We start from the raw sequence: 26,478 nt of genomic DNA, 5'->3' as shown, positions 1-26,478 counted from the left end.
CGGGCCCGACGCATTGGGTATGACTCCTAGGTCGGTAATGAACTCCTTCACCCAGATTGCTTCTTGTGTTGCCTCCGAGGTTGCCATGTACTCCGCTTCACATGTAGATCCCGCCACAACGCTTTGCTTGCAACTGCACCAGCTTACTGCCCCACCATTCAAAATATACACGTATCCGGTTTGTGACTTAGAGTCATCCAGATCTGTGTCGAAGCTAGCATCGACGTAACCCTTTACGACGAGCTCTTCATCACCTCCATAAACGAGAAACATATCCTTAGTCCTCTTCAGGTACTTCAGGATATTCTTGACCGCTGTCTAGTGTTCCATGCCGGGATTACTTTGGTACCTTCGTACCAAACTTACGGCAAGGTTTACATCAGGTCTGGTACACAGCATAGCATACATGATAGACCCTATGGCCGAGGCATAGGGGACGACACTCATATTTTCTCTATCTTCTGTCGTGGTCGGGCATTGAGCCGTGCTCAATCTCGTACCTTGCAATACAGGCAAGAACCCCTTCTTTGACTGATCCATATTGAACTTCTTCAATATCTTGTCAAGGTACGTACTCTGTGAAAGACCAATGAGGCGTCTCGATCTATCTCTATAAATCTTGATGCCTAATATGTAAGCAACTTCACCAAGATCCTTCATTGAAAAACACTTGTTCAAGTAGGCCTTTATGCTTTCCAAGAATTCTATATCATTTCCCATCAACAGTATGTCATCCAGATACAATATGAGAAATGCTACAGAGCTCCCACTCAGTTTCTTGTAAATGCAGGCTTCTCCATAAGTCTGCGTAAACCCAAACGCTTTGATCATCTCATCAAAATGAATGTTCCAACTCCGAGATGCTTGCACCAGCCCATAGATCGAGCGTTGGAGCTTGCACACCTTGTCAACATTCTTAGGATCGACAAAACCTTCCGGCTGCATCATATACAATTCTTCCTTAAGGAAACCATTAAGGAATGCCGTTTTGACGTCCATTTGCTATATCTCATAATCATAGAATGCGGCAATTGCTAACATGATTCGGACGGACTTCAGCTTCGCTACGGGTGAGAAAGTCTCATCGTAGTCAACCCCTTGAACTTGTCGATAACCCTTAGCGACAAGCCGAGCTTTATAGATGGTTACATTACCATCCACGTCTGTCTTCTTCTTAAAGATCCATTTATTTTCTATGGCCCGCCAATCATCGGGCAAGTCAGTCAAAGTCCATACTTCATTTTCATACATGGATCCTATCTCGGATTTCATGGCTTCCAGCCATTTGTCGGAATCTGGGCCCACCATCGCTTCTTCATAGTTCGAAGGTTCACCATTGTCTAACAACATGATTTCCAAGATAGGGTTGCCGTACCACTGTGGTGCAGAACGTGTCCTTGTGGACCTACGAAGTTCAGTAGCAACTTGATCTGAAGTTTCATGATCATCATCATTAACTTCCTCTCTAGTCGGTGCAGGCACCTCAGGAACATTTTCCTGAGTTGTGCCACTTTCCAATTCAAGAGGTAATACTTCATCAAGTTCTACTTTCCTCCCACTTACTTCTTTCGAGAGAAACTCTTTCTCTAGAAAGGATCCATTCTTGGCAACAAAGATCTTGCCTTCGGATCTAAGGTAGAAGGTATACCCAATAGTTTCTTTAGGGTATCCTATGAAGACGCATTTTTCTGACTTGGGTTCGAGCTTTTTAGGTTGAAGTTTCTTGACATAAGCATCGCATCCCCAAACTTTTAGAAACGACAGCTTAGATTTCTTCCCAAACCATAATTCATACGGTGTCGTCTCAAGGATTTTGACGGAGCCCTATTTAAAGTGAATGCAGCGGTCTCTAAAGCATAGCCCCAAAATGATAGCGGTAGATCAGTAAGAGACATCATAGATCGCACCATATCCAATAGAGTGCGATTACGACGTTCGGACACACCATTACGCTGAGGTGTTCCAGGCGGCGTGAGTTGTGAAACTATTCCACATTTCCTTAAGTGTGTGCCAAATTCGTGACTCAAGTATTCTCCCCCACGATCTGATCGCAAGAACTTGATTTTTCTGTCACGTTGATTCTCAACCTCACTCTGAAATTCCTTGAACTTTTCAAAGGTCTCAGACTTGTGTTTCATTAAGTAGACATACCCATATCTACTCAAGTCATCAGTGAGGGTGAGAACATAACGATAGCCACCGCGAGCCTTAATGCTCATTGGACCGCACACATCAGTATGTATGATTTCCAATAAGTTGGTTGCTCGCTCCATTGTTCCTGAGAACGGAGTCTTGGTCATTTTACCCATGAGGCATGGTTCGCACGTGTCAAATGATTCGTAATCAAGAGACTCCAAAAGTACATCCGCGTGGAGCTTCTTCATGCGTTTGACACCTATGTGACCAAGGTGGCAGTGCCACAAGTATGTGGGACTATCATTATCAACCTTACATCTTTTGGTATTCACACTATGAATATGTGTAACATTACGCTCGAGATTCATTAAGAATAAACCATTCACCAGTGGGGCATGACCATAAAACATATCTCTCATATAAATAGAACAACCATTATTCTCGGATTTAAATGAGTAGCCATCTCGAATTAAACGAGATCCTGATACAATGTTCATGCTCAAAGCTGGCACTAAATAACAATTATTGAGGTTTAAAACTAATCCTGTAGGTAAATGTAGAGGCAGCGTGCTGACGGCGATCACATCGACCTTGGAACCATTCCCGACGCGCATCATCACCTCGTCCTTCGCCAGTCTCCGCTTATTCTGCAGCTCCTGCTTTGAGTTACAAATGTGAGCAACCGCACCGGTATCAAATACCCAGGAGCTACTACAAGTACTGGTAAGGTACACATCAATTACATGTATATCACATATACCTTTAGTGTTGCCGGCCTTCTTGTCCGCTAAGTATTTGGGGCAGTTCCGCTTCCAGTGACCACTTCCCTTGCAATAAAAACACTCAATCTCGGGCTTGGGTCCATTCTTTGGCTTCTTCCCGGCAGCTTGCTTACCGGGCGCGGCAACCCCCTTGTCGTCCTTCTTGAAGTTCTTCTTACCCTTGCCTTTCTTAAACTTAGTGGTTTTATTAACCATCAACACTTGATGTTCCTTTTTGATCTCCACCTCCGCTGATTTCAGCATTGAATATACCTCAGGAATGGTCTTTTCCATCCCCTGCATATTGAAGTTCATCACAAAGCTCTTGTAGCTCGGTGGAAGCGACTGAAGGATTCTGTCAATGACCGCGTCATCCGGGAGATTAACTCCCAGCTGACTCAAGCGGTTATGCAACCCAGACATTTTGAGTATGTGCTCACTGACAGAACTATTTTCCTCCATCTTACAACTGAAGAACTTGTCGGAGACTTCATATCTCTCGACCCGGTCATGAGCTTGGAAAACCATTTTCAGCTCTTCGAACATCTCATATGCTCCATGTTGCTCAAAACGCTTTTGGAGCCCCGGTTCTAAGCTGTATAGCATGCCGCACTGAACGAGGGAGTAATCATCAGCATGTGACTGCCAAGCGTTCATAACGTCTTGGTTCTCTGGGATGGGTGCGTCACCTAGCGGTGCTTCTAGGACATAATCTTTCTTGGCAGCTATGAGGATGATCCTCAGGTTCCGGACCCAGTCCGTATAGTTGCTGCCATCATCTTTTAGCTTGGTTTTCTCTAGGAACGCGTTGAAGTTGAGGACAACGTGGGCCATTTGATCTACAAGACATATTGTAAAGATTTTTAGACTAAGTTCATGATAATTAAGTTCATCTAATCAAATTATTCAATGAAATCGCACTCAGATAGACATCCCTCTAGTCATCTAAGTGAAACATGATCCGAGTCAACTAGGCCGTGTCCGATCATCACGTGAGACGGACTAGTCAACATCGGTGAACATCTTCATGTTGATCGTATCTTCTATACGACTCATGCTCGACCTTTCGGTCTTCCGTGTTCCGAGGCCATGTCTGTACATGCTAGGCTCATCAAGTCAACCTAAGTGTATTGCGTGTGTAAATCTGGCTTACACCCTTTGTATTCGAACGTTAGAATCTATCACACCCGATCATCACGTGGTGCTTCGAAACAACGAACCTTCGCAACGGTGCACAGTTAGGGGGAACACTTTCTTGAAATTATTACGAGGGATCATCTTATTTAAGCTACTGTCGTTCTAAGCAAATAAGATGTAAAACATGATAAACATCACATGCAATCAAATAGTGGCATGATATGGCCAATATCATTTGCTACTTTTGATCTCCATCTTCGAGGCTCCATGATCATCATTGTCACCGGCATGACACCATGATCTCCATCATCATGATCTCCATCATCGTGTCTTCTTGAAGTTGTCTCGTCATCTATTACTTCTACTACTATGGCTAATGCTTTAGCAATAAAGTAAAGTAATTACATGACGTTTATGTTGACACGCAGGTCATAAATAAATTAAGACAACTCCTATGGCTCCTGCCGGTTGTCATACTCATCGTCATGCAAGTCGTGATTCCTATTACAAGAACATGATCAATCTCATACATCACATATATCATTCATCACATCCTTTTGGCCATATCACATCACACGGCACATGCTGCAAAAACAAGTTAGACGTCCTCTAATTGTTGTTGCAAGTTTTTACGTGGCTGCTATAGGTTTCTAGCAAGAACGTTTCTTACCAACGCCAAAACCACAACGTGATATGCCAATTTATATTTACCCTTCATAAGGACCCTTTTCATCGAATCCGATCTGACTAAAGTGGGAGAGACAGACACCCGCTAGCCACCTTATGCAACTAGTGCATATCAGTCGGTGGAACCAGTCTCACGTAAGCGTACGTGTAAGGTCGGTCCGGGACGCTTCATCCCACGATGTCGCCGAATCAAGATAAGACTAGTAACGGCAAGTAAATTGACAATATCGACGCCCACAACTGCTTTGTGTTCTACTCGTGCATAGAAACTTTGCATAAACCTAGCTCATGATGCCACTGTTGGGGAACGTAGCAGAATTTTAAATTTTCCTATGCATCACCAAGATCAATCTATGGAGTCATCTAGCAACGAGGGAGAGGGGAGTGCATCTACATACCCTTGTAGATCGCGAGCGGAAGCGTTCAAGAGAACGGGGCTGATGGAGTCGTACTCGTCGTGATCCAAATCACCGATGACCTAGCGCCGAACGGACGGCACCTCCGCGTTCAACACACGTACGGTTGGGAAGACGTCTCCTCCAACTTGATCCAGCAAGGGGGAAGGAGAGGTTGATGGAGATCCAGCAGCACGACGGCGTGGTGGTGGAAGCAACGATGATCTCGGCAGGGCTTCGCCAAGCTTAGCGAGAGGGAGAGGTGTCACGAGAGGGAGAGGGAGGTGCCAGGGGCTAGGGTGCGGCTGCCCTCCCTCCCCCCACTATATATAGGACCCCTAGGGGGCGCCGGCCCTAGGAGATCCAATCTCCAAGTGGGGCGGCGGCCAAGGGGGGTGGCTTGCCCCCCAAGCCAAGTGGGGCGCCCCCCACCCCTAGGGTTTCCAACCCTAGGCGCAGGGGGAGGCCCAAGGGGGGTGCACCAGCCCATCAGGGGCTGGTTCCTCTCCCACTTCAGCCCATGGGGCCCTCCGGGATAGGTGGCCCCACCCGGTGGACCCCCGGGACACTTCCGGTGGTCCCGGTACAATACCGGTGACCCCCGAAACCTTCCCGATGGCCGAAACTGGACTTCCTATATATAATTCTTCATCTCCGTACCATTTCGGAACTCCTCGTGACGTCCGGGATCTCATCTGGGACTCCGAACAACTTTCGGGTTACCGCATACTAATATCTCTACAACCCTAGCGTCACCGAACCTTAAGTGTGTAGACCCTACGGGTTCGGGAGACACGCAGACATGACCGAGACTACTCTCCGGTCAATAACCAACAGCGGGATCTGGATACCCATGTTGGCTCCCACATGCTCCTCGATGATCTCATCGGATGAACCACGATGTCGAGGATTCAATCAATCCCGTATACAATTCCCTTTGTCAATCGGTACGTTACTTGCCCGAGACTCGATCGTCGGTATCCCAATACCTCGTTCAATCTCATTACCGGCAATTCACTTTACTCGTACCGTAATGCATGATCCCGTGACCAACCACTTGGTCACATTGAGCTCATTATGATGATGCATTACCGAGTGGGCCCAGAGATACCTCTCCGTCATACGGAGTGACAAATCCCAGTCTCGATTCGTGCCAACCCAACAGACACTTTCGGAGATACCCGTAGTGCACCTTTATAGTCACCCAGTTACGTTGTGACGTTTGGCACACCCAAAGCACTCCTACGGTATCCGGGAGTTGCACAATCTCATGGTCTAAGGAAATGATACTTGACATTCGGAAAAGCTCTGGCAAACGAACTACACGATCTTTGAGCTATGCTTAGGATTGGGTCTTGTCCATCACATCATTCTCCTAATGATGTGATCCCGTTATCAATGACATCTAATGTCCATAGTCAGGAAACCATGACTATCTTTTGATCAATGAGCTAGTCAACTAGAGGCTCACTAGGGACGTGTTGTGGTCTATGTATTCACACATGTATTATGATTTCGGGATAACACAATTATAGCATGAATAATAGACAATTATCATGAACAAGGAAATATAATAATAACCATTTTATTATTGCCTCTAGGGCATATTTTCCAACACGATGTACTCATCTCCAACCAGTTCTTGGCTCGGGCTAGCCGTCATGTCTCACCGTCGAGCGCATGCACAAATTATAGTGAGGCCTGAATTTTTTTCGACGCGGATGAAAAATAGCAAACACAAAAAATAATTTTGGAGGAGGATGTGACAAAACTGTGCACATTCCTCCTCCTTCAAGGATAATACAAACCAAACCAAGAGGAAGCCCATTTAGGACGGCCCCGACGAATAATATGAGACGCTCCCTAGTCCCTACTACTTTGGGGTGTGACTATACCCCACTTCTTGTTGGGGAACATAGTAATTTCAAAAAAATTCGTACACACACGCAAGATCATGGTGATGCATAGCAACGAGAGGGAAGAGTATCGTCCATGTACCCTCGTAGACCGTAAGCGGAAGCGTTATGAGAACGCGATTGATGTAGTCGAACATCTTCACGATTCGACCGATCCAAGTACTGAACGCGCGACACCTCCGAGTTCAGCACACGTTCAGCTCGATGACGTCACACGAACTCCGATCTAGCAGAGCTTCACGGGAGAGTTCCGTCAGCACGACGTCGTGATGACGGTGATGATGTTGCTACCGATGCGGGGCTTCTCCTAAGCACCGCTACAATATGATCGAGGTGAATTATGGTGGAGGGGGCACCGCACACGGCTAAGGGATCAATGATCAACTTGTGTGTTCTAGGGTGCCCCTGTCCCCGTATATAAAGGTGCAAGGCGGAGGCCGGCCGGCCCTCCTAGGGCGCGCCAGGAGGAGGAGTCCTCCTCCTAGTAGGAGTAGGACTCCTCTTTCCTACTCCTACTAGGAGGAGGAAAGGAAGGGGGAAGGGGAGAAGGAAGGAGAGGGAGGAAAGGAGGAAAGGGGGGCTAGTCCAATTCGGTTTGGGCTAGGGGGGCCACGCGCCCTGCCTCCTCTCTTTCACCACTTGGCCCATGGGGCCCAATACTTCTTCCCCGTATTCCCGTAACTCCCCGGTACTCCGAAAAATACCTGAATCACTCGGAACCTTTTCGATGTCCGAATATAGTCGTCTAATATATCGATCTTTACGTCCTGACCATTTCAAGACTCCTCGTCATGTCCCCGATCTCATCTGGGACTCCGAACTACCTTCGATACATCAAATCACATAAACTCATAATACCGATCGTCACCGAACGTTAAGCGTGCGGACCCTACGGGTTCGAGAACTATGTAGACATGACCGAGACACATCTCCGGTCAATAACCAATAGTGGAACCTGGATGGTCATATTGGCTCCTACATATTCTACGAAGATCTTTATCGGTCAAACCGCATAACAACATACGTTGTTCCCTTTGTCATCGGTATGTTACTTGCCCGAGATTCGATCGTCGGTATCTCAATACCTAGTTCAATCTCGTTACCGGCAAGTCTCTTTACTCATTTTCGTAATGCATCATCCCGCAACTAACTCATTAGTTGCATTGCTTGCAAGGCTTATAGTGATGTGCATTACCGAGAGGGCCCAGAGATACCTCTTCGACAATTGGAGTGACAAATCCTAATCTCGATCTATGCCAACTCAACAAGTACCATCAGAGACACCTGTAGAGCACCTTTATAATCACCCAGTTACATTGTGACGTTTGGTAGCACATAAAGTGTTCCTCCGATAATCAGGAGTGCATAATCTCATAGTCATAAGAACATGTATAAGTCATGAAGAAAGCAATAACAGTAAACTAAAACGATCAAGTGCTAAGCTAACGGAATGGGTCAAGTCAATCACATCATTCTTTTAACGATGTGATCCCGTTTATCAAATGACAACTCATGTCTATGGTTAGGAAACAAAACCATCTTTGATCAACGAGCTAGTCAAGTAAAGGCATACTAGTGACATTCTGTTTCTCTACGTATTCACGCATGTATTATGTTTCCGGTTAATACAATTCTAGCATGAATAATAAACATCTATCATGAAATAAGGAAATAAAATAATAACTTTATTATTGCCTCTAGAGCATATTTCCTTCATTTCTACCGAGGTAGAATCGCCTCAACACAACACTTAAATGGGTCAGTCCAGTAGTAGGTTGTTTGTTGCTTGCTTACGTACGTGTTAAATTGTTCGTTTTCCCCCATTTTGTTTTATTCTTTTATTTATATATTTGAAATATTCTAATACCAACAAAACATTAATCAATAAATTTGAAGAGTATTCACCACACATTTAAAGATGTTAACGCAGTGCAGAACCTTTTTAACGTAATTTTGGAAAATGTTGATAGCTTTCAAAAATATGTTTGTGACATTAAAAAATGTACACACGTTAAAAATGTTTATACTATGTACAAAAATGTTTCTGTAATGCAAAAAAAAGTTTTTTATATTCAAAATATGTTACAACTTATATTATTTTTTTAACAAAATTTTGGAAAAACATGTATTTGGAAAAATGTTAATCATGTATTTAAAAAATGTTAACCATGCAACAAACATACAATGTATATGAGAAACATAGACATCAAAATATATATTTGAAAATAATACTAATCTTGTGTTTAAAAAATGTGAAATGTGTATGAAAATAATGTTTCAGATGTATACGAATAATGTACAGCGTGTATGAGGAAAAACTAGACATAGCAACATATATATTTTGAAATTAAATTATGTGTTTTAAAAGAGTTAAATTTGTAAAAAAATGTTCTGGATGTATCCGAAAAATTTACATGATGCTTGAAAGAAAGTAGACATGTGTTTAAAAAACAGAGATGCTAGAAACCAGACGTCATATTTGTAGCCATGTCAAATAAAATATTTTTCACGACAGCTTACGTTGACACGAGGATGAAAAATTTAGTTGGCGAGCATGGCAATTTCCCGGCAAAAAAATAAACTAAGGTAGATTTCTGCTCGCCAATTAAAATTGCCATCCTCAGCAAACATAAATTGCCATGAAAAACGTTTGATTTGCCATGCTAAAAAAATCTGCCGTCAGATTTGTAGTGGATACTAAAAATGGCGAAGGAAAAAACAAAGAGAATACCAAGAAAGAAAAATGAAAAGAGAAAAAGTAAAGAAAAAGAAGAAACCATTGCAAAACAGTAGGACACAGTAAAAATCGAGAAAGAAACACCGAAAACCGAGGGAAAATTTAAAAAACCAACAAAAGAAACTGAAGGAAAAAAACAGAAAAAGGCAAAACAGTGCAAAATGATGCTACAGCACTGTGTCGGCCCAGTACTGCAGCGACCCGAAAAAGATTCAGGTGAGCCCTGGCGACTACTTTGGGCTACCAGCAGCCCAGTCGAGTCGGCCGGCGACGGCAGTCTCCTCTCTCCGCTCGCCAGTCGCCACCGCTTCCGCTTTGCCTCCGGCCTCGTCGGCATCCACCCCTCCTCCGGCCGCACGCCCGCGCACCTCACCAGCGTCGGCCCCCGTGACTAGGCTACGCCAGTCTCCACTCGCCACTGCTCCCGCGCCGCCTCCGATCTCGCCGCCATCCATCCGTTCCGGCCGCGCGCCCGCGCACCTCACCAGCGTCGTCGACGTGGTAACAACCCCTCCCTCTTTTCCTGGCCGTCCCCTTGTCACCGCTCAAACCCCTATCTATGGGGCCTCACCAAGTAATAGATGATTTGCTAGGCTTAGCTTTAGGTCTTAATCAGCTTGCACCTTCTAATTTCGTAGCCTCGTAATCATAGGCAAGGGCAATGCAATATAGTAGAATGAAAATCGAAAATATAATCCCCACTTGATGCGAACCTGTTGTCTCTATTGTGCATATTTGTGTGTTCTTGCTCGCCTATTCTCGCCAGATTATTGAGCAACATGATAAGCGTACTCCCCTGTTGTTGTTGTTGTTGTTGTTGTTGCAGGCAAACTGTGACGCCTGCCCTCAGTGATGCCGCAGAAGGTGCGCGTCGCCGCATCCAGCAATGGCGTGCTGCCTGAAGACATGCTGCGTCACATCCTCGTGCGCCTCCCGGCAAAGACGCTATGCCTCTTCCGAGCAGTCAGCCGATCCTGGAGGTCCCTCCTCTCAGATCCGCTCTTCGTTGCAGCGCACAAGTCCCGCCACCCTGGGCCACTAGTTGTCACATGTACCAGTGAATTGTGTCAAAGAGGAGGCACCATTGAGATTATGGACTTGTCTGGCCATGTCGTTAAGCGGATAGCCACCAGCATGGAGAATGCCCGGTTGGAATGCACACGCCACCTGGACCTTATTTGTGTCGCCAGAAATGAGCATCGTTCGACCCGCCATGTGATCAACCCTGCCACGGGGGATACTTTTGCATTGCCCAGTCGCTGTGCAAAGGAGCATGCACATGTGAAACATTTCTTCCCACAATCATTTGACTTTGGACAGGTTGGCTCCACGGGAGAGTACAAGGCTATACGCTGTGTCAGCATTGATGATTCCGAGAGTGAGTCCAGCCCGATGCTCTGTGAGGTCATCACCCTTGATGATGGTCGCCATGCAAGGTGGAGGGGCAAACAGGGCCCTCCGGCCCCTGTCGCAACTAACCGTAACAAAAGTGTCGTTGTCAACGGAGTCGTCTATTTCTTGTTGGAATTTCGACGTCCCACATTTTCTGGGGACCATGTCGAACATGGTAGCATGGCTTTGTTCAACCTTGAGACAGAGGAGTGGATGGGGATTGTTCAAGGTCCAATGCCAGTGCGCAATGGCGGTTACTTTAGTCTATTCATGGAGCTATCGCTGGTATGCTTGGATGGGTTCTTAGTTATGGCACACAATCCTGAATATAGCTCTTTGGACTTGTGGTTTTTGATGGATGCTGAGGAATCTCTCTGGAATAAAAGGTACAGCATAGATGGCCAGCATGAAATTCTCTTTGCTCAACCCTTAGAAATTCTAAGTGATGGGCGGATAGTCCTCTCTGCACCAGGACGGCTAAGGCTCTACAATCCAATTACCAAGACTTTCACTGATTTTGAGATGAGAAATTCCACATTTGTTGGTACTTACACTGGAAGTCTATTGTCTTCAGAGAGCACTTTCACTTCTGAGGTGAGTGTTGTCCTCATACACTTGCAATTATGTACGCATGTTTGGCCTGTCCTTACTATTATTTGCTTCTATTCTTGTATCTTAGAGATAATTTTTTTAGGCAGCGTAGGGAACATCTGTGGGATTAAAGAATTACAGGTGTATTTACAGTAAACAGTTTTGATAGTGTGGTCATGTTTTTCAATCTATTTTATGCCCTTCAAATTGATTTGTATGTATTTGTAGTAAAGAAAATGATGGTCATTAGGTCTGATTGACGATATTTGTTCTACAGTTAGCTTTTTATTGTAGAAGTTGTCAAGCTGTTCAGTTTTGGGCAACCGCAGATTACGATCCTTTTCTTTTTAAGAACGGAAATAGTGGCCGCATTGATAAATTTAGATTGCTGAAGCTTCCTTAACTTTTATTCAAAGATTTACCAGTGATAAATATCACATGTAAGAAGTGCTTGTCTGGAGACGTGTGTCAAAGCACTCCTAGTATAAAAGAAAAAAATCAAGAAAATTAAGGGTCTGATTTGCAATGGTCGCCACACACGTACTGACAGCACCAGTGTTCAGACTTGTGCAGTTTACTTTTGTGGCTGCTCCTATTCAGATTTTGATGGTCAATTCTATTATAGATTGATGACATGTGACCTACTTCCTCTGTTCCATAATGTAGTGCATATAGATTTTTTGAAAAGTCAAGCATCACAAACTTTGACCAAATTTGTGGAGAAAAACATTTACATCTAGAATACAACAACAAAATCTTTTGGTTTTCATCTCCATAAGAGTGGCTGAGTTTTGATGTTGGCTCGCCAAGCCTATCACAACCCTCCTCCTTTACCCGGGCTTGGGACCGATTATGTTGAGACAACATAGGCGGAGTTAAAAATCGCTCTCGTGAGGAATCGAACACCGCGCCATTTAGCTCCAGTGCGTGGTTGGCTTTATATCATTAGATTCATTATAAGATGAACTTTCATACTTTATATATTTGGTATTGTAGATATAAATAGTTATCTCTAATAACTTGGTCAAAGTTTTCAAAATCTGACTTTTCAAAAAAATCTATACGCACTACATTATGGAACAGAGGGAGTATATTTTATGGTCATCTAGTTTGTGTACGCCTCCTTTTCTTATCTGGAGAGTTGTCTATTCTTAGCGGTACATACACATGCATATTTTCTCCAATGAATTTAAATAAATTGCCAGCCATGTTAGATTGGTAAATTGCCTACTCATGTTGTTACCCCTTGCTTATTATTTCCTCATGCTGTATTTTTACATAGTACTCAACTATTCATATGTTATTAAACAAGTGAGAGAATTGAGCAATTGCTAGCCATGATTCATTCCCCCATTCAGCACTACAGAATCATTTTGGCACTGGCAGTATATATCTTGGGTTTTGAGTGAAGATCTGATGCGTCCCTTTCCTCTTGCAGGCTGAACGTTGCACTGTCTGTGGCTGCTATGGCACCCTTGAAGCCATCGAACCTTATGCACTCTGTGAAGACTGTATGTTGCATCAAGCCTTGCTTTTATTGCAGCGTCTGGAAGGCTGCGCTCAACTGGACACACTTTCAGGAATTACCAACTGATAGACAATTTCAAGTATGGTCCAACAAAATCAGTTTTCAAATGTCAGCCTAGTTGTTTTTTCAGAGAACATTGTTGTTTGTATGTTCTTTTTATGATTGATGAAACTTATTTTGGAACATATATTTATATTTGGTACGGAAGAAAATAAGCTTGATTGTGTGATTTCCAAACGCGATGTCAATATGGATCGATTACCATTCTGGATTAGAAAAGAGTGAATCCATGTGGAACAAACATCTCAAACCTCGGAACAAGCCGATGTAGCCACACAAGTCAGATCTATTTTTATTTTTCTTCTGTTATTGACCTTGTTCGAGAGTAGTGTATGAACTCGACTAGCGTCACTTTCTTTGGTAAGGGATGCTCGGGAGGAATGAGAGAGCAAATCAAAATCATTCTTGATGTTCCTAATGAGTCTTTAAAAGAGATACTTAGGTTTGCTCTCTGATGTCTGGAAGTCTTAAGAATGGTTCCTTCGATCAAATACATAAAAGATAGATTGTGGGAGAGGGTTCATGGATCAATGGAGAAGTGTCTTGTCATGTGGCTTCTGCCAGCAAATTGACACAATGTAAAGGAAGTTTTGGTGGGGAAGTAAGAATGGGAAGAGAAAAACGGCGTGGGTCTCATGGGATGACCTCACTATGCCAAAATATATGGGAGGACTTGGTCTATGCCAAAATATATGGGAGGACTTGGTCTATGCCAAAATATATGGGAGGACTTGGTTTCAGACGCTCAAATCCATAACTTGGCAATGGTTGCAAAACAGGCGTGGAGGATGATCCAAGACCCACGTTCTCCTGGTGCTCGTACCTTGAAATCTGTTTATTTCCCATCTACTACTTTTTAGAGGCGGAAGTGGGGAGCCACCCTTCTTAGGTGTGGAGTGTTGTGCACGAAGGGAAAGAAGTGCTTAAACAAGGTCTAATCCGGAGAAGTGGTAATGGTGAAGGCACTAACATATGGAATGGCAATTGGATTCCAGGGGATAATATGTTGAGACTTGTGCACCCCGTTCGGTCAATCCTCCAGAGCAAAGTGGCGGAGCTTATTACTCATGCTGAGAGGAGTTGGAATAGGGAGTTAGTAATGGAGCACATGCAGGCTATAGATGCACATGTGGTGCTGAATATCCCATTGAGTTTGGTCGACAGGGAAGATTGCTGGGCATGGCACTATGATCGGATGGATTTTTTCAGTCCAGTCAGCTTATAAAATGTTGGTTGGCTCCAAACGCAGAAGGCTGGATTGGCTTGAGGGAAGGGAAGGAGCTTGGGATGTACTCCCCGTGTCTTAAATTTAGTACAATTTTATACTAAATTTAGTAGTATAAAATTGAAACACTTATTTTAGGATGGAGAAAGTACATACAACCAGAAAACATAGGTGCAAGCTTTGAAAGTCCAATGTCTCATCAAAATTGAGAAACTTCGTCTGGTGTTTGGCATGAGATTCCATCCCCACAGGGTAAGTGCGGATGCATGGTCGTATGGCTTATTCAAATATCTGCACTATTTGCAATGGGGTGGAGGACACACAGTGTCGGAGCCAGAAAAATCGGACGAGGGGGGTGAGTATTGTCTACGTATATCATTGAGCAGGCCTGTATAGTTTATCATTGATGATATTAAGCTGGAAATTATATTGTTTGGGACGGCGAAGGTGAAGTACGAGAAGCGGGAATTCAACGTCAGAAGTTCTTCTTCGTTGCAGCGCACAAGTCCCGCCACCCTGGGCCACTAGTTGTCACATGTACCAGTGAATTGTATCAAAGAGGAGGCACCATTGAGATTATGGACTTGTCTGGCCATGTCGTTAAGCGGATAGCCACAATCATTTGACTTTGGACTGGTTGGCTCCACGGGAGAGTACAAGGCTATACGCTGTGTCAGCATCGACAATTCCGATAGCGAGTCGAGCCCGATGCTCTGTGAGGTCATCACCCTTGATGATGGTCGCCATGCAAGATGGAGGGGCAAACAGGGCCCTCCGGCCCCTATCGCAAGTAACCGTGACAAAAGTGTCGCTGTCAAAGGAGTTGTCTACTTCTTGCTGGAATTTCGACGTCCCACATTTTCTGGCGACCATGTCGAACCGGGTAGCATGGCTTTGTTCAACCTTGAGACAGAGGAGTGGATGGGGATTGTCAAAGGTCCAATGCCAGTGCGCAGCTTTGTTGAGGACAGTGATGGCAGGTCCAGTTACGTTAGTCTAGCCATGGGGCTATCGCTGGTATGTTTGGATGGGTTCTTAGTTATGGCACATGATCCTGAATATTATTGCCCTTGGGACTTGTGGTTTTTGATGGATATTGAGAAATGTCTCTGGAATAAAAGGTACAGCATAGATCGCCAACGTGAAAATCTCTTTGCTCAACCAGTGGACATTCTAAATGATGGGAGGATAGTCATCTCTGCACCAGGATTGCTAAGATTGTATAATCCAGTTACCAAGACTTACACCGATTGTGGGATGAGGAAATCCTCATCTGTTGGTACTTACACTGGAAGTCTATTGTCTTCAGAGAGCACGTTCACTTCTGAGGTGAGTGTTATCCTCATATACTTTGGAATTATGTATGTATGTTTGTACTGTCCTTACTATTATTTGCTTTCATCATTGTATCTTGGAGATAATTTTCTAGGTGATGTGGGGAACACCTGTGGGTTAAAGAATTATAGCTGCATTTTTAGGAAAAACAGTTGTTGCAGTGTCATAGGTGTGACGCACAACATTAGCATACGGATTTTTCCATTTATTTGTGGTCATGTTTTTCAATCGATTCTATGCCCTTCAAATTGATTTATATGTATTTGTAGGTATCATATAATGGTTATTAGGTCTGATTGATGGTACTTATTCCATATTCAGATTTTTATTGTAGTGTCAAGAGCCTACCCCAACTTGTTTGGGACTAAAGGCTTTGTTGTTGTTGTTGTTGTTGTTGTTGTTGTCAAGTTGTTCAGTTTTTGGCAATTGCAGATTATAATCCCTTCTTTTTAGAATGGAAATTATGGTCACATTGATAAATTTAGAATGCTGACTATATGATGGATCTTTTTGAGAAGTGGGTCTTATTCAAAGATCCACCAGTGAGAGTATCACATGTAAGAAGTGTCCGTCTGTCGATGTGTGTCATAGCACTCAAATATAGAATAAAAAAAAAATCAAGGATCTGATTTGCCATGGTCGCTACAAACCTACCTACAGCACCGATGTTCAGATTTGTGCAGTTTACTTTTGTGGCTGCTCGTCCTATTTATATGTCGTTGGTTAATTTATAGATTGACAGGTTATCTACATTTTATGGTCATCTAGTTTGTGTATTCTTCTTTCCAGTTAGTGACACGTACACATACTCCACCCTTTCGGGTCTGTAAGGCTGAATGCATATTCTGAGATTTACTTTGACCATCAATAAAGTGGCGGCCAGGTGCATGTAGCTCCTGCTTTCCCTACATTTTTGTAAAGGCTGTTTCCAGGACTTGAACCCGTGACCTCATGGTCACAAGGCAGCAGCTTTACCACTGCGCCAAGGCTTTACTTTGACCATCAATATTATATGAAATGTATGACTTGAAGATTATACCATTGGAAACTTCTTTCAAAATTCAATGGTATACTTTTTGTGGCATACATATCACATATTATTGGTCTAACTAATGGTCAAAGTAAATCTCGAAATACATATTAGGCCTCATAAACCCGGATAGAGGAAGTGCATACTTTTCTGTCCCAATTAATTTAAGTAAACTGCCAGCCATGCTAGATTGGGAGATTGATAATGAAATATCAAGAATGGATAATGTGTAGTGATTGATAATGAAATATCAAGAATGAATGATGAGTACTGATTTTCACAATATATTTTGAATTGGCTCAGAACTGTAGTGTGGTAGGTTGTGACATCCACATCTAGGATCATTTTGGTATTACTATATCTCTGGTTGGATTTTGGAGAACGCTGTTGTGAGTCTTTTCTTGATGGAGCTTGTTTTGAAACATATATTTATGTCTGGTACGGAAGAAAATATGATTCATCTTGTGATTTCCTGATGCAATATATGAATTTACCATTGAGGACTTGGAGAAGAGTGAAGCCATGTGGAACGAAAAATCTGGAACCCGTGGAGTAATCTGGCGCTGCTCTCTTCCAAAGTGCGAGCCTAGCGTCGCCTATAATGGTTGGAACAAGCCGATCTAGCCGGCCGCGCAAGTCAGGCTTTCGTTGTTTGTTTTTGACTTTGTTCCAAAGTAGTGTACGGACTAGTGGAAAATACCGTGATGAACCTGATAAGGGATATTTTTTTTTGCAATTCAGGAAAAGGTAAAAAATCTTTGAAGCTTTTTTCGAACAAACTTGACCTACTATAAAAAATTTGACTAAGAAAAAAATCACCAAAAAAATCTCGGCTAACAAAATAAAGTTTAAAGGACAATATGGAGTGAACAGTAACTCTAATATAGTGCTTTTTTTGCGGGGAACTGTAATATAGTGTTAATTTTGTTTTTTTCACCAACAATACTACAAGAGTCATTACTTGGAAAGGAAATTTAGACGAGTGTAACGCGTGAGCAAGTTTGTTGCCAAAAAATTCATGATTTTTCAACCATTTTTACAATAACTTTTTTTTAAACGGGTGCACATACATGTGGTTCCAAACGTTCCCCTCCATGGACTAGTCCTCTGCATCCATAAATCCATAATACACACTCACTGGAATCAAATATATAAATGAACTGACAAGATACACCATGAGAAATCATGCACATCAGGCCTAAACCAAAATCAAACAAATCCTCACAGCCTACTTGAAAACTTTCTCATATTCAACATATATACATCCATCTAAAATAAAATAAAGAGACCACCAAAAGAGAAGATTGCAGAGAATTTTCTTGGTGGAACACCACGACCGAGGACAAACAAAATGGAAAATGAAAAAACATAGAAGATATCAAACAAATATAAAATAGATGATAAAATCAACGACACACTCAAACACATTACCAGCTGCATCGCCAGGAATGAGCCATGCGTTGGCCAGCCTCAATACTGCAGCGTGAACAATTCCAACAGTAGCAACCGTAGCTGTAGGCACCGAAGGATTTCATGGCCACGCCCCAGGCCTGCCATTTCTAACCAGTCCCTTATAACCGATTAGAAGAGTAAAAATGCGGTTTTACTTTTCTAATTGGGACCTAACCGATACCCAATACATGTTAGCGGAATAAAAAATTTACTCGGTGGCCGCAAATCTATTTTTACTCCACCGCTCGGCTGCCGAGTAAAACTTCTCTCCCTCTCTCTCTCTTACGCTCCTCTGCCTCCTCTTCTCCCCTCGCCCTGCCGCCGGCGGGTCCCTCGCCCTTCCCCGCTGCCGCCTCTCCTACCAATGGCCGGACGCGGTGGCCTGAGGTCCTCGTCACCGATCCGCAGCATGGATCCGCGCCGCCACATCCGCAGGTCGTCGTCCGCTGGCGCATCCTCGCGTTGCCGCCGCTCGCCCAATCGGCCCGTCCCCACCCGATTCAAGGATTTCCTGGAGCTTACTTCGTCGCGGTCGTCAACGAGGACCTACATCGGCGTCCGACATTGCTTGTGGGGGACGTGGGTGGCGGAGATCACCGACCGTGAGGCCCACCAACGGAAGTGGATCGGGTCGTTCCACACGGCGGAGCTCGCGGTCATGGAGTACGACTAGTGGCAAGTCCAGTACCACGGCGCCCCCCGCCTACCTGAACTTCCCCTTCAGGACATCACTGGTCCACCTTGTCCCACCGGAGCCGGGGGTGGTGAGCGCGACGATGGCCCGGTAGGACCAAGAGGCGAGGGAGCGCCTCGAGGCAGAGGTCGCCGACAAGGCCTGCATGGAGGACCTCCGCCGGCAACCCCCGGAGCTCGTGGAGGTGGAGCGGGCGATATTCGTCGTCAATGGCTGGGAAGTCATCGTCGTCTCCGATGACGAGGTGGAAGGTGGTGAGAAGGGTGGCGAGCAGGAGATCGATGTTGAGGAGTGGGGGAGTATCTTCCCTGACAACGACGACGGCAGCGGCCCAGATCCAACTCTCACCGAGGGTGGCCTGACGAGGAAGGATTGGCTCGACCTCCACACTTCGACAATTGAATTTGAGTACTTTTTAGTGTAGTTTAGTCTAAGTTTAAATTTATGTTGAACTTGTGTTTAATTTGGATTGTCAAGACTATCTATGTTGAACCTATGTTTAAATCCATGCAAATTCTGGTCAAAATTAGATTGAATTTATTCAAATTTACATTTTACTCCGCTAAGTTTAGATGATTGGCTAGAATCAACCAAAAATTAGTGGAGTATAAATACTCCACTAAACTTTACTAGGCTGGATACGCCGCTATTTTGTAGGAGATCAGTTAGAAATGCCATTAGGTCTGACTACGCCGCTGCCCCTTCACATTACCAAACCATAACAATGCACCTCCCAGGGCATTCATGTGCAAATGTTGGCGTGGAGTTAAAATAAAAGAACCAACACACACAAAATGATTACTAAAACCCATCATTTCATAAACATAAAATATAAGGCATAAAACTAGAAGACAATAAAACGATCTTGCTCCATACATTGTGCAAACAAGAAATCCAAAAATACGTCACCATAATGTAACACCCACGATGCGGCTATATCTCCCACGTGTCGGAGCACGACTTAGAGACATAACCGCATAGTAGGCATGTCGCAAGAGGGGTAATCTTACACATCCCATGTACTGAATATGAAAGGAATAAAGAGCTGGCTTACAATCGCCACTTCACACAAAAACATAAATATAGCATTACAACATCCAGATACATACAAGGTCCGACTACGGAACCAAATAAAGAAAGACAACCCCTAATGCGATAGATCCCCGATCGCCCCGACTGGGCTCCACTACTGATTAACTGGAAACGAAACAACACAACGAACACGAACTTCATCGAGCTCCCTCTTGAGTTCAGTTGCGTCACCTGCACTAACATCATCCGCACTTGCATCTGGTTTTGGAAGTAATCTGTGAGTCATGGGGACTTAGTAATCTCACACCCGCGAGATCAAGACTATTTAAGCTTATGGATAGGAAAGGGTAGTGAGATGGAGCTGCAGCAATCACTAGCATATATGGTGGCTAACTTACGCAAATGAGAGCGAGAAGAGAAGCAAGGCACGGTCGTGAACTAGAAGTGATCAAGAAATGATCCTGAAACTACTTACTTTCAAGCATAACTCCAAAGCCGTGTTCACTTCCCGGACTCCGCCGGAAAGAGACCATCACGACTACACACGCGGTTGATGCATTTTAATTAAGTTAAGTGTCAAGTTCTCTACAACCGGATATTAACAAATTCCCATCTGCCCATAACCGCGGGCACGGTTTTCGAAAGTTCAAAACCCTTCAGGGGTGTCCCAACTTAACCCATCACAAGCTCTCACGGTCAACGAAGGATATTCCTTCTCCCAGGAAGACCCGATCAGACTCGAAATCCCGGTTACAAGACATTTCGACAATGGTAAAACAAGTCCACCAAGACCACCCACTGTGCCGACAAATCCCGATAGGAGCTGCACATATCTCGTTCTCAGGGCACACCGGATAAGCTAAGCGTACAGGAGCCGACGTAACCCAAGTTGCCAAGGGATGGCCGTGCACGGTGCTCTAGTTTGGACCAACACTCAGAGGAGCACTGGCCCGGGGGTTTAAATAAAGATGACCCTTGAGTCTGCAGAACCCAAGGGAAAAAAGGCTTAGGTGGCAAATGGTAAAACCAAGATTGGGCCTTGCTGGAGGAGTTTTATTCAAGGCGAACTGTCAAGGGGTTCCCATTATAACCCAACCGCGTAAGGAACGCAAAATCAAGGAACATAACACCGGCATGACTGAAACTAGGGCGGCAAGAGTGGAACAAAACACCAGGCATAAGGCTGAGCCTTCCACCCTTTACCAAGTGTATAGATGCATTAATGTAAACAAGATATAATAATAATGATATCCCAAACGATATCCATGTTCCAACATGGAACAAACTTCATCTTCACCTGCAACTAGCAACGCTATAAGAGGGCTGAGCAAAGCGGTAACATAGCCAAACAACGGTTTGCTAGGACAAGGTGGGTTAGAGACTTGACATGGCAATATGGGAGGCATGATATAGCAAGTGGTAGGTATCGCGGCATGGCAATAGAACGATCAACTAGCAAGCAAAGATAGAAGTGATTTCGAGGTATGGTCATCTTGCCTGAGATCCCGCAAGGAAGAAGAACGGGTCCATGAAGAAGACAAACGGACGTAGTCGAACGAATCATCACAACTCCGAAACGAAACCGAAGCTAATGAGAGAAGCAACCCGGAAAGAAGCAAGCAACAAAGTAAACAACCATCACATAAGCATGGCATGATGCACAACCAAGTATGATGCATGTCCGGTTTAATGAGGCATGGCATGGCAAAGTGCACAAACAAAACTACAAGTTAAGTGGAGCTCAATATGTAACAAGTTGCATATTGACGGAACACCACATGACTTATTTAGTTCTCTCCCGTTTATGTACTCAACAACATTAAATGTTGGTTAGTATGGCAAGAGGTGAAGCATAACGAAACTATCTATCTAGGAAAGTTTAAATGAGGCCGGAAACAACAAACAACACTTTCGGTAAATCCCCACATGCATTTAGCAAATTAATGCAAACGACAATTTTAAACATCTTAATGTTGTTAACATGATGTGGATGACATGTTCAAGTTTATGCAATATTTATGAAAACGTTGACATGATAAGATATGAGGCATTTGTCATCATGGTGGAAACGAAAGGGGTGCCACGACAACGAATTCGAAAATGATGCCACGCAACATATCGGTTCCGGAAGCTCGTGGAGATACTGGTGCAAAAGGAAGTGTGACGGGAGCGTGTCATGCAAGATGATGGGGTGATCCCGGTTGCCGGGTTCCCATGGGTGGATGGCATGGCAACGAGGAGGAACATGCAAGCGACAATTTCAGACACGGTGCAAAACGCGGGGTTCATCTCATTCAACACACATGCATTCGGTCCACGGAGGGTCGTCTCGACGGTTATACCTTTGAAGCGTGCAAACAGAAGGGTTTGGGTTCGATGCAATTTAGAGGAAGTAGATGTTCATGGTTCGTTGTGGGAAGTAGTCGTTCTCGTGGCGACGGTAGTCGTTCACTTTCTTACTCTCACAAGTTTCCGTAGATGTTCAGGGGCACGGCGAGAAACTTGATGTCCACAGAGTCTTCGAGGGTCGACGGTAGTGGTACTTGGCAAAAAGCACGTCGACGGTAGTTGTTCTCGTATCGTCGTAGTACTTGGCGATTTCGGAGCCGGCGGAAGACGAACTTGGCGATCCGAAGGGGTACTTGGTGGTATCCCCGCAGTCGTGCATGGGTCGGAGAGGAACTTGGCGCGTCATCCTGTAGTCGTACTCGAGGTCCTCGTGCATTTTGACGACTCTAGAAGATGAATTTTTCACCCACGGGTTGACGGCAACAGTGCCAGGCAGCGAAGATCGCGCACAACAGGGCACATGAGAAGATGTGCACGGCAGCAGGAGGTCATCCAAAGGAGGCAGGGGCCATGGCGCCAAGGGTGAGCGGCGACGGAGCTTGAGCAGGGCTGGCGAGAAGGCGGCGATGGACTTGACTGAAAAGGACGACGCAACGCGAGCTTGCAGGTCACCGGGAGGGTTCGGCAGGGCGCGGGGTAGCTCGCAGAAGCTCCGGCGAGGGCACCGGTGGCCGGTGACGGGCGAAGCGATGCCGAGGGGGGCCGGGCTGCAGAAGACGGCGACGAGGAGAAGCCAGAGGAGAAGCGGCGTGGGAGGTCCTCAGAGTAGGCAGGACGACGGCGAAGGTCATGGGGCTCCTGGTCCTGCCGGTGGCGATGAAGACAGGCGCGGCTGTCCATGGCAGGGGTGGAGGCGCGGCGCTCCGGGCCGGCAGGGCCGCGGCGGCGCTGTGGCGCTCTACAGATGGAGGAGGCGCGGGGAGAAGGAGAGGGATCGAGAGGAGGGAGGAGCTGCGAGCGAGAGAGAGGGAGGCGCAGGTGGTAGGACATGGGAGCGAGAGGTGGGGGGTCGAACGAGAGGTGAGGAGATCGGGCGAAGCGGGACCCTGGTGGCACAAGGGGAGACGAGGGAGATGGGATCGAGGCCTAGGGTTCGGCAGGGTGTGGGCCGGCTGGAGCGCAGCTGGGCCTAGCAGACCGGCCCAGTGAGGAGGGCGCCGGCTGAAGGGCTTGCTGGATTGGGCTCACTCTCTCTTAACCTCTCTTTATTGCCCAGAAAAGAAGAAAGAAAAAAACAACAAAGGAAAGAAAAAGAAAAGAAGGATGGAGACAGGATTTGGGCACGGGGATAATTTTCACGGACTCGTAAAAATGTGCACGGTCCTAGAAAATAGAAAAGGTCAAGCTAGAGGAAGTAGATGTTCATGGTTCGTTGTGGGAAGTAGTCGTTCTCGTGGCGACGGTAGTCGTTCACGTTCTTAGTCTCACAAATTTCCGTAGATGTTCGCGGGCACGGCGAGAAACTTGACGTCCACTAAGTCCTCGAGGGTCGACGGTAGTGGTACTTGGCAAAAAGCACGCCGACAGTAGTTGTTCTCGTATCGTCGTGGTACTTGGCGATTTCGGAGCCGGTGGAAGACAAACTTGGCGATCCGAAGGGGTACTTGGTGGTATCCCCGCAGTCGTGCACGGGTCGGAGAGGAACTTGGCGCGTCATCCTGTAGTCGTACTCGAGGTCCTCGTGCATTTTGACGACTCTAGAAGATGAATTTTTCACCCAGGGTTGACGGCAACAGTGCCAGGCAGCGAAGATCGCGCACAACAGGGCACGTGAGAAGATGTGCACAACAGTAGGAGGTCATCCAAAGGAGGCAGGGGCCATGGCGCCAAGGGTGAGCGGCGACGGAGCTTGAGCAGGGCTGGCGAGAAGGCGGCGATGGACTTGACTGAAAAGGACGACGCAATGCGAGCTTGCAGGTCACCGGGAGGGTTCGGCAGGGCGCGGGGTAGCTCGCAGAAGCTCCGGCGAGGGCACCGGTGGCCGGTGACGGGCGAAGCGATGCCGAGGGGGGCCGGGGTGCAGAAGACGGCGACGAGGAGAAGCCAGAGGAGAAGCGGCGCGGGAGGTCCTCAGAGTAGGCAGGACGACGGCGAAGGTCATGGGGCTCCTGGTCCTGCCAGTGGCGACGAAGACAGGCGCGGCTGTCCATGGCAGGGGTGGAGGCGCGGCGCTCCGGGCCGGCAGGGCCGCGGTGGCGCTCTGCAGATGGAGGAGGCGCGGGGAGAAGGAGAGGGATCGAGAGGATGGAGGAGCTGCGAGCGAGAGAGAGGGAGGCGCAGGTGGTAGGACACGGGAGCGAGAGGTGGGGGTCGAACGAGAGGTGAGGAGATCGGGCGAAGCGGGACCCTGGCGGCACAAGGGGAGACGAGGGAGATGGGATCGAGGCCTAGGGTTCGGCAGGGTGTGGGCCGGCTGGAGCGCATCTGGGCCTAGCAGACCGGCCCAGTGAGGAGGGCGCCGGCTGAAGGGCTTGCTGGATTGGGCTCACTCTCTCTTAACCTCTCTTTATTGCCCAGAAAAGAAGAAAGAAAAAAAACAACAAAGGAAAGAAAAAGAAAAAAAGGGTGGAGACAGGATTTGGGCACGGGGATAATTTTCACGGACTCGTAAAATGTGCACGGTCCGAGAATATAGAAAAGGTCAAGTTTGAAAGATTAAATTCAAATTTCTTTGAATTTAATTCAAAAGGCTTAAACTAGGACAGGTTTTTCAAAGTGCCCAAAAATGTTGAGAATTTAGGTGGAGCTCTGGAAAATGACGAAAGGACATATGGCAAAGTTAGAGGCCAAGAGTTGTGATAACTAAAGCATTAGGATTTTGCAAGTGTGTTATGGTGAATTTCAAATTAATGGAATAATATTTTATAGCTCCCTAATAATATTGAGAGGATATATGTTATAAAGAGAAAATCACCATGTGCATTTCCTCGGTTTAAATGGACCAAAGATCCATGCAATTTATTTAGTGAGTTTTAAAACGAGTTGCATGATGACATGATGCAAGGCACATGATGCAAAGAGGAATGCAACAAGCAAAACAAAACACATGAAGAAACCCGGAATCCATGAAAGGCATCTGAATTTCCGGCCTTGGGCGTTACACATAAAAAATACAAACCCCCCCCCCCTCCCAAAAAAAAATGACACGACATGTAGCCACCCCAAAGGCTTACTAGCAAAATGTATAGATTTTTGATAAAGCATGCAAACTAATACAAATTGTACACATCCTAGTGCAAATTTATTTGGACTATTTTCCAAACGACTGTTTCAAGGTTTTAAGCCATACGAGGTGGGTCAGGTCGGGTGTGTTTGGTTTGTGCCCCAACTAGCCCGACCAAAATTTTGGCATGACCAAAGCAAGGGCATGACCAAAAATTTGGCAAGTTGTTATTGTTTGGATTGAAGCCATTGTACTTACCAAAAAATTGGCAAAATTGTTGGGCCTCCATTTGGCTTGGAGCCGCTGGGTTGGCAAAAGCTTCATAACTTACATTGATTAGTACTTGATATATTTTTATTGTCTCAAAAGAAGTTATTGTCTAAAAAACCTGATTTGGTTTAAATTTAGTTTCAGTATTGAGCCAATTTAGGGCTCCTTTGATTCAAAGGAATTATTTAGAATTTTTGGAGGATTGAAATCCTTAAGAATTTTTCCTATGTCGGCCCTTTAATTCATAGGATTGGATCCCATAGGAATTTATCCTATGAAATCTTTTGTACTACATTTCATAGGAAATCTAACATCCACTCCAATCTCTTTTTACAATTTCTTTGTTTTTCATGTGACATCAAACACTTTTTGCTAATCCTATAGGATTCAAGTTGACATGCCACTGCAATCCTATATTTTTCCTATTCTTATATTTTCAAAATCCTGTGAATCAAAGAGGCCCTAAAAGGGAAACACGGAATCTTAATTAACTACGGTGTACTAAAAGAAAGGAAATGTATATGCAAAAGGACAAGTGTACAGCATATACAATGTCACGGTTAAGTATTATGAGGCAATGGTGGGCTG

General features: G+C 45.3%; 2 protein-coding genes across 2 annotated transcripts; both read left to right on the top strand.

The window, feature by feature from the left end:
* The first annotated feature begins 9,996 nt into the window (after positions 1–9,996).
* LOC125517113 (F-box/LRR-repeat protein At2g43260-like) lies at positions 9,997–13,581 on the top strand. Its single transcript, XM_048682300.1, has 3 exons — positions 9,997–10,270; positions 10,596–11,755; positions 13,191–13,581. The coding sequence occupies exons 2-3, from the start codon at positions 10,622–10,624 to the stop codon at positions 13,344–13,346; spliced, it is 1,290 nt and encodes a 429-aa protein (XP_048538257.1). The 5' UTR covers positions 9,997–10,270; positions 10,596–10,621; the 3' UTR covers positions 13,347–13,581.
* Positions 13,582–15,117: 1,536 nt separating this feature from the next.
* Positions 15,118–16,190, top strand: LOC125516644. The gene is made up of 2 exons (XM_048682008.1): positions 15,118–15,894; positions 16,170–16,190. Exons 1-2 carry the CDS (start codon positions 15,274–15,276, stop codon positions 16,188–16,190), a joined length of 642 nt encoding a protein of 213 aa, XP_048537965.1. The 5' UTR covers positions 15,118–15,273.
* Positions 16,191–26,478: the final 10,288 nt, after the last annotated feature.

Source organism: Triticum urartu, chromosome 6, assembly GCF_003073215.2.
Source record: "Triticum urartu cultivar G1812 chromosome 6, Tu2.1, whole genome shotgun sequence".
NCBI classification, from domain to species: domain Eukaryota; kingdom Viridiplantae; phylum Streptophyta; class Magnoliopsida; order Poales; family Poaceae; genus Triticum; species Triticum urartu.
This window is presented reverse-complemented; position numbering and strand designations above follow the sequence as displayed.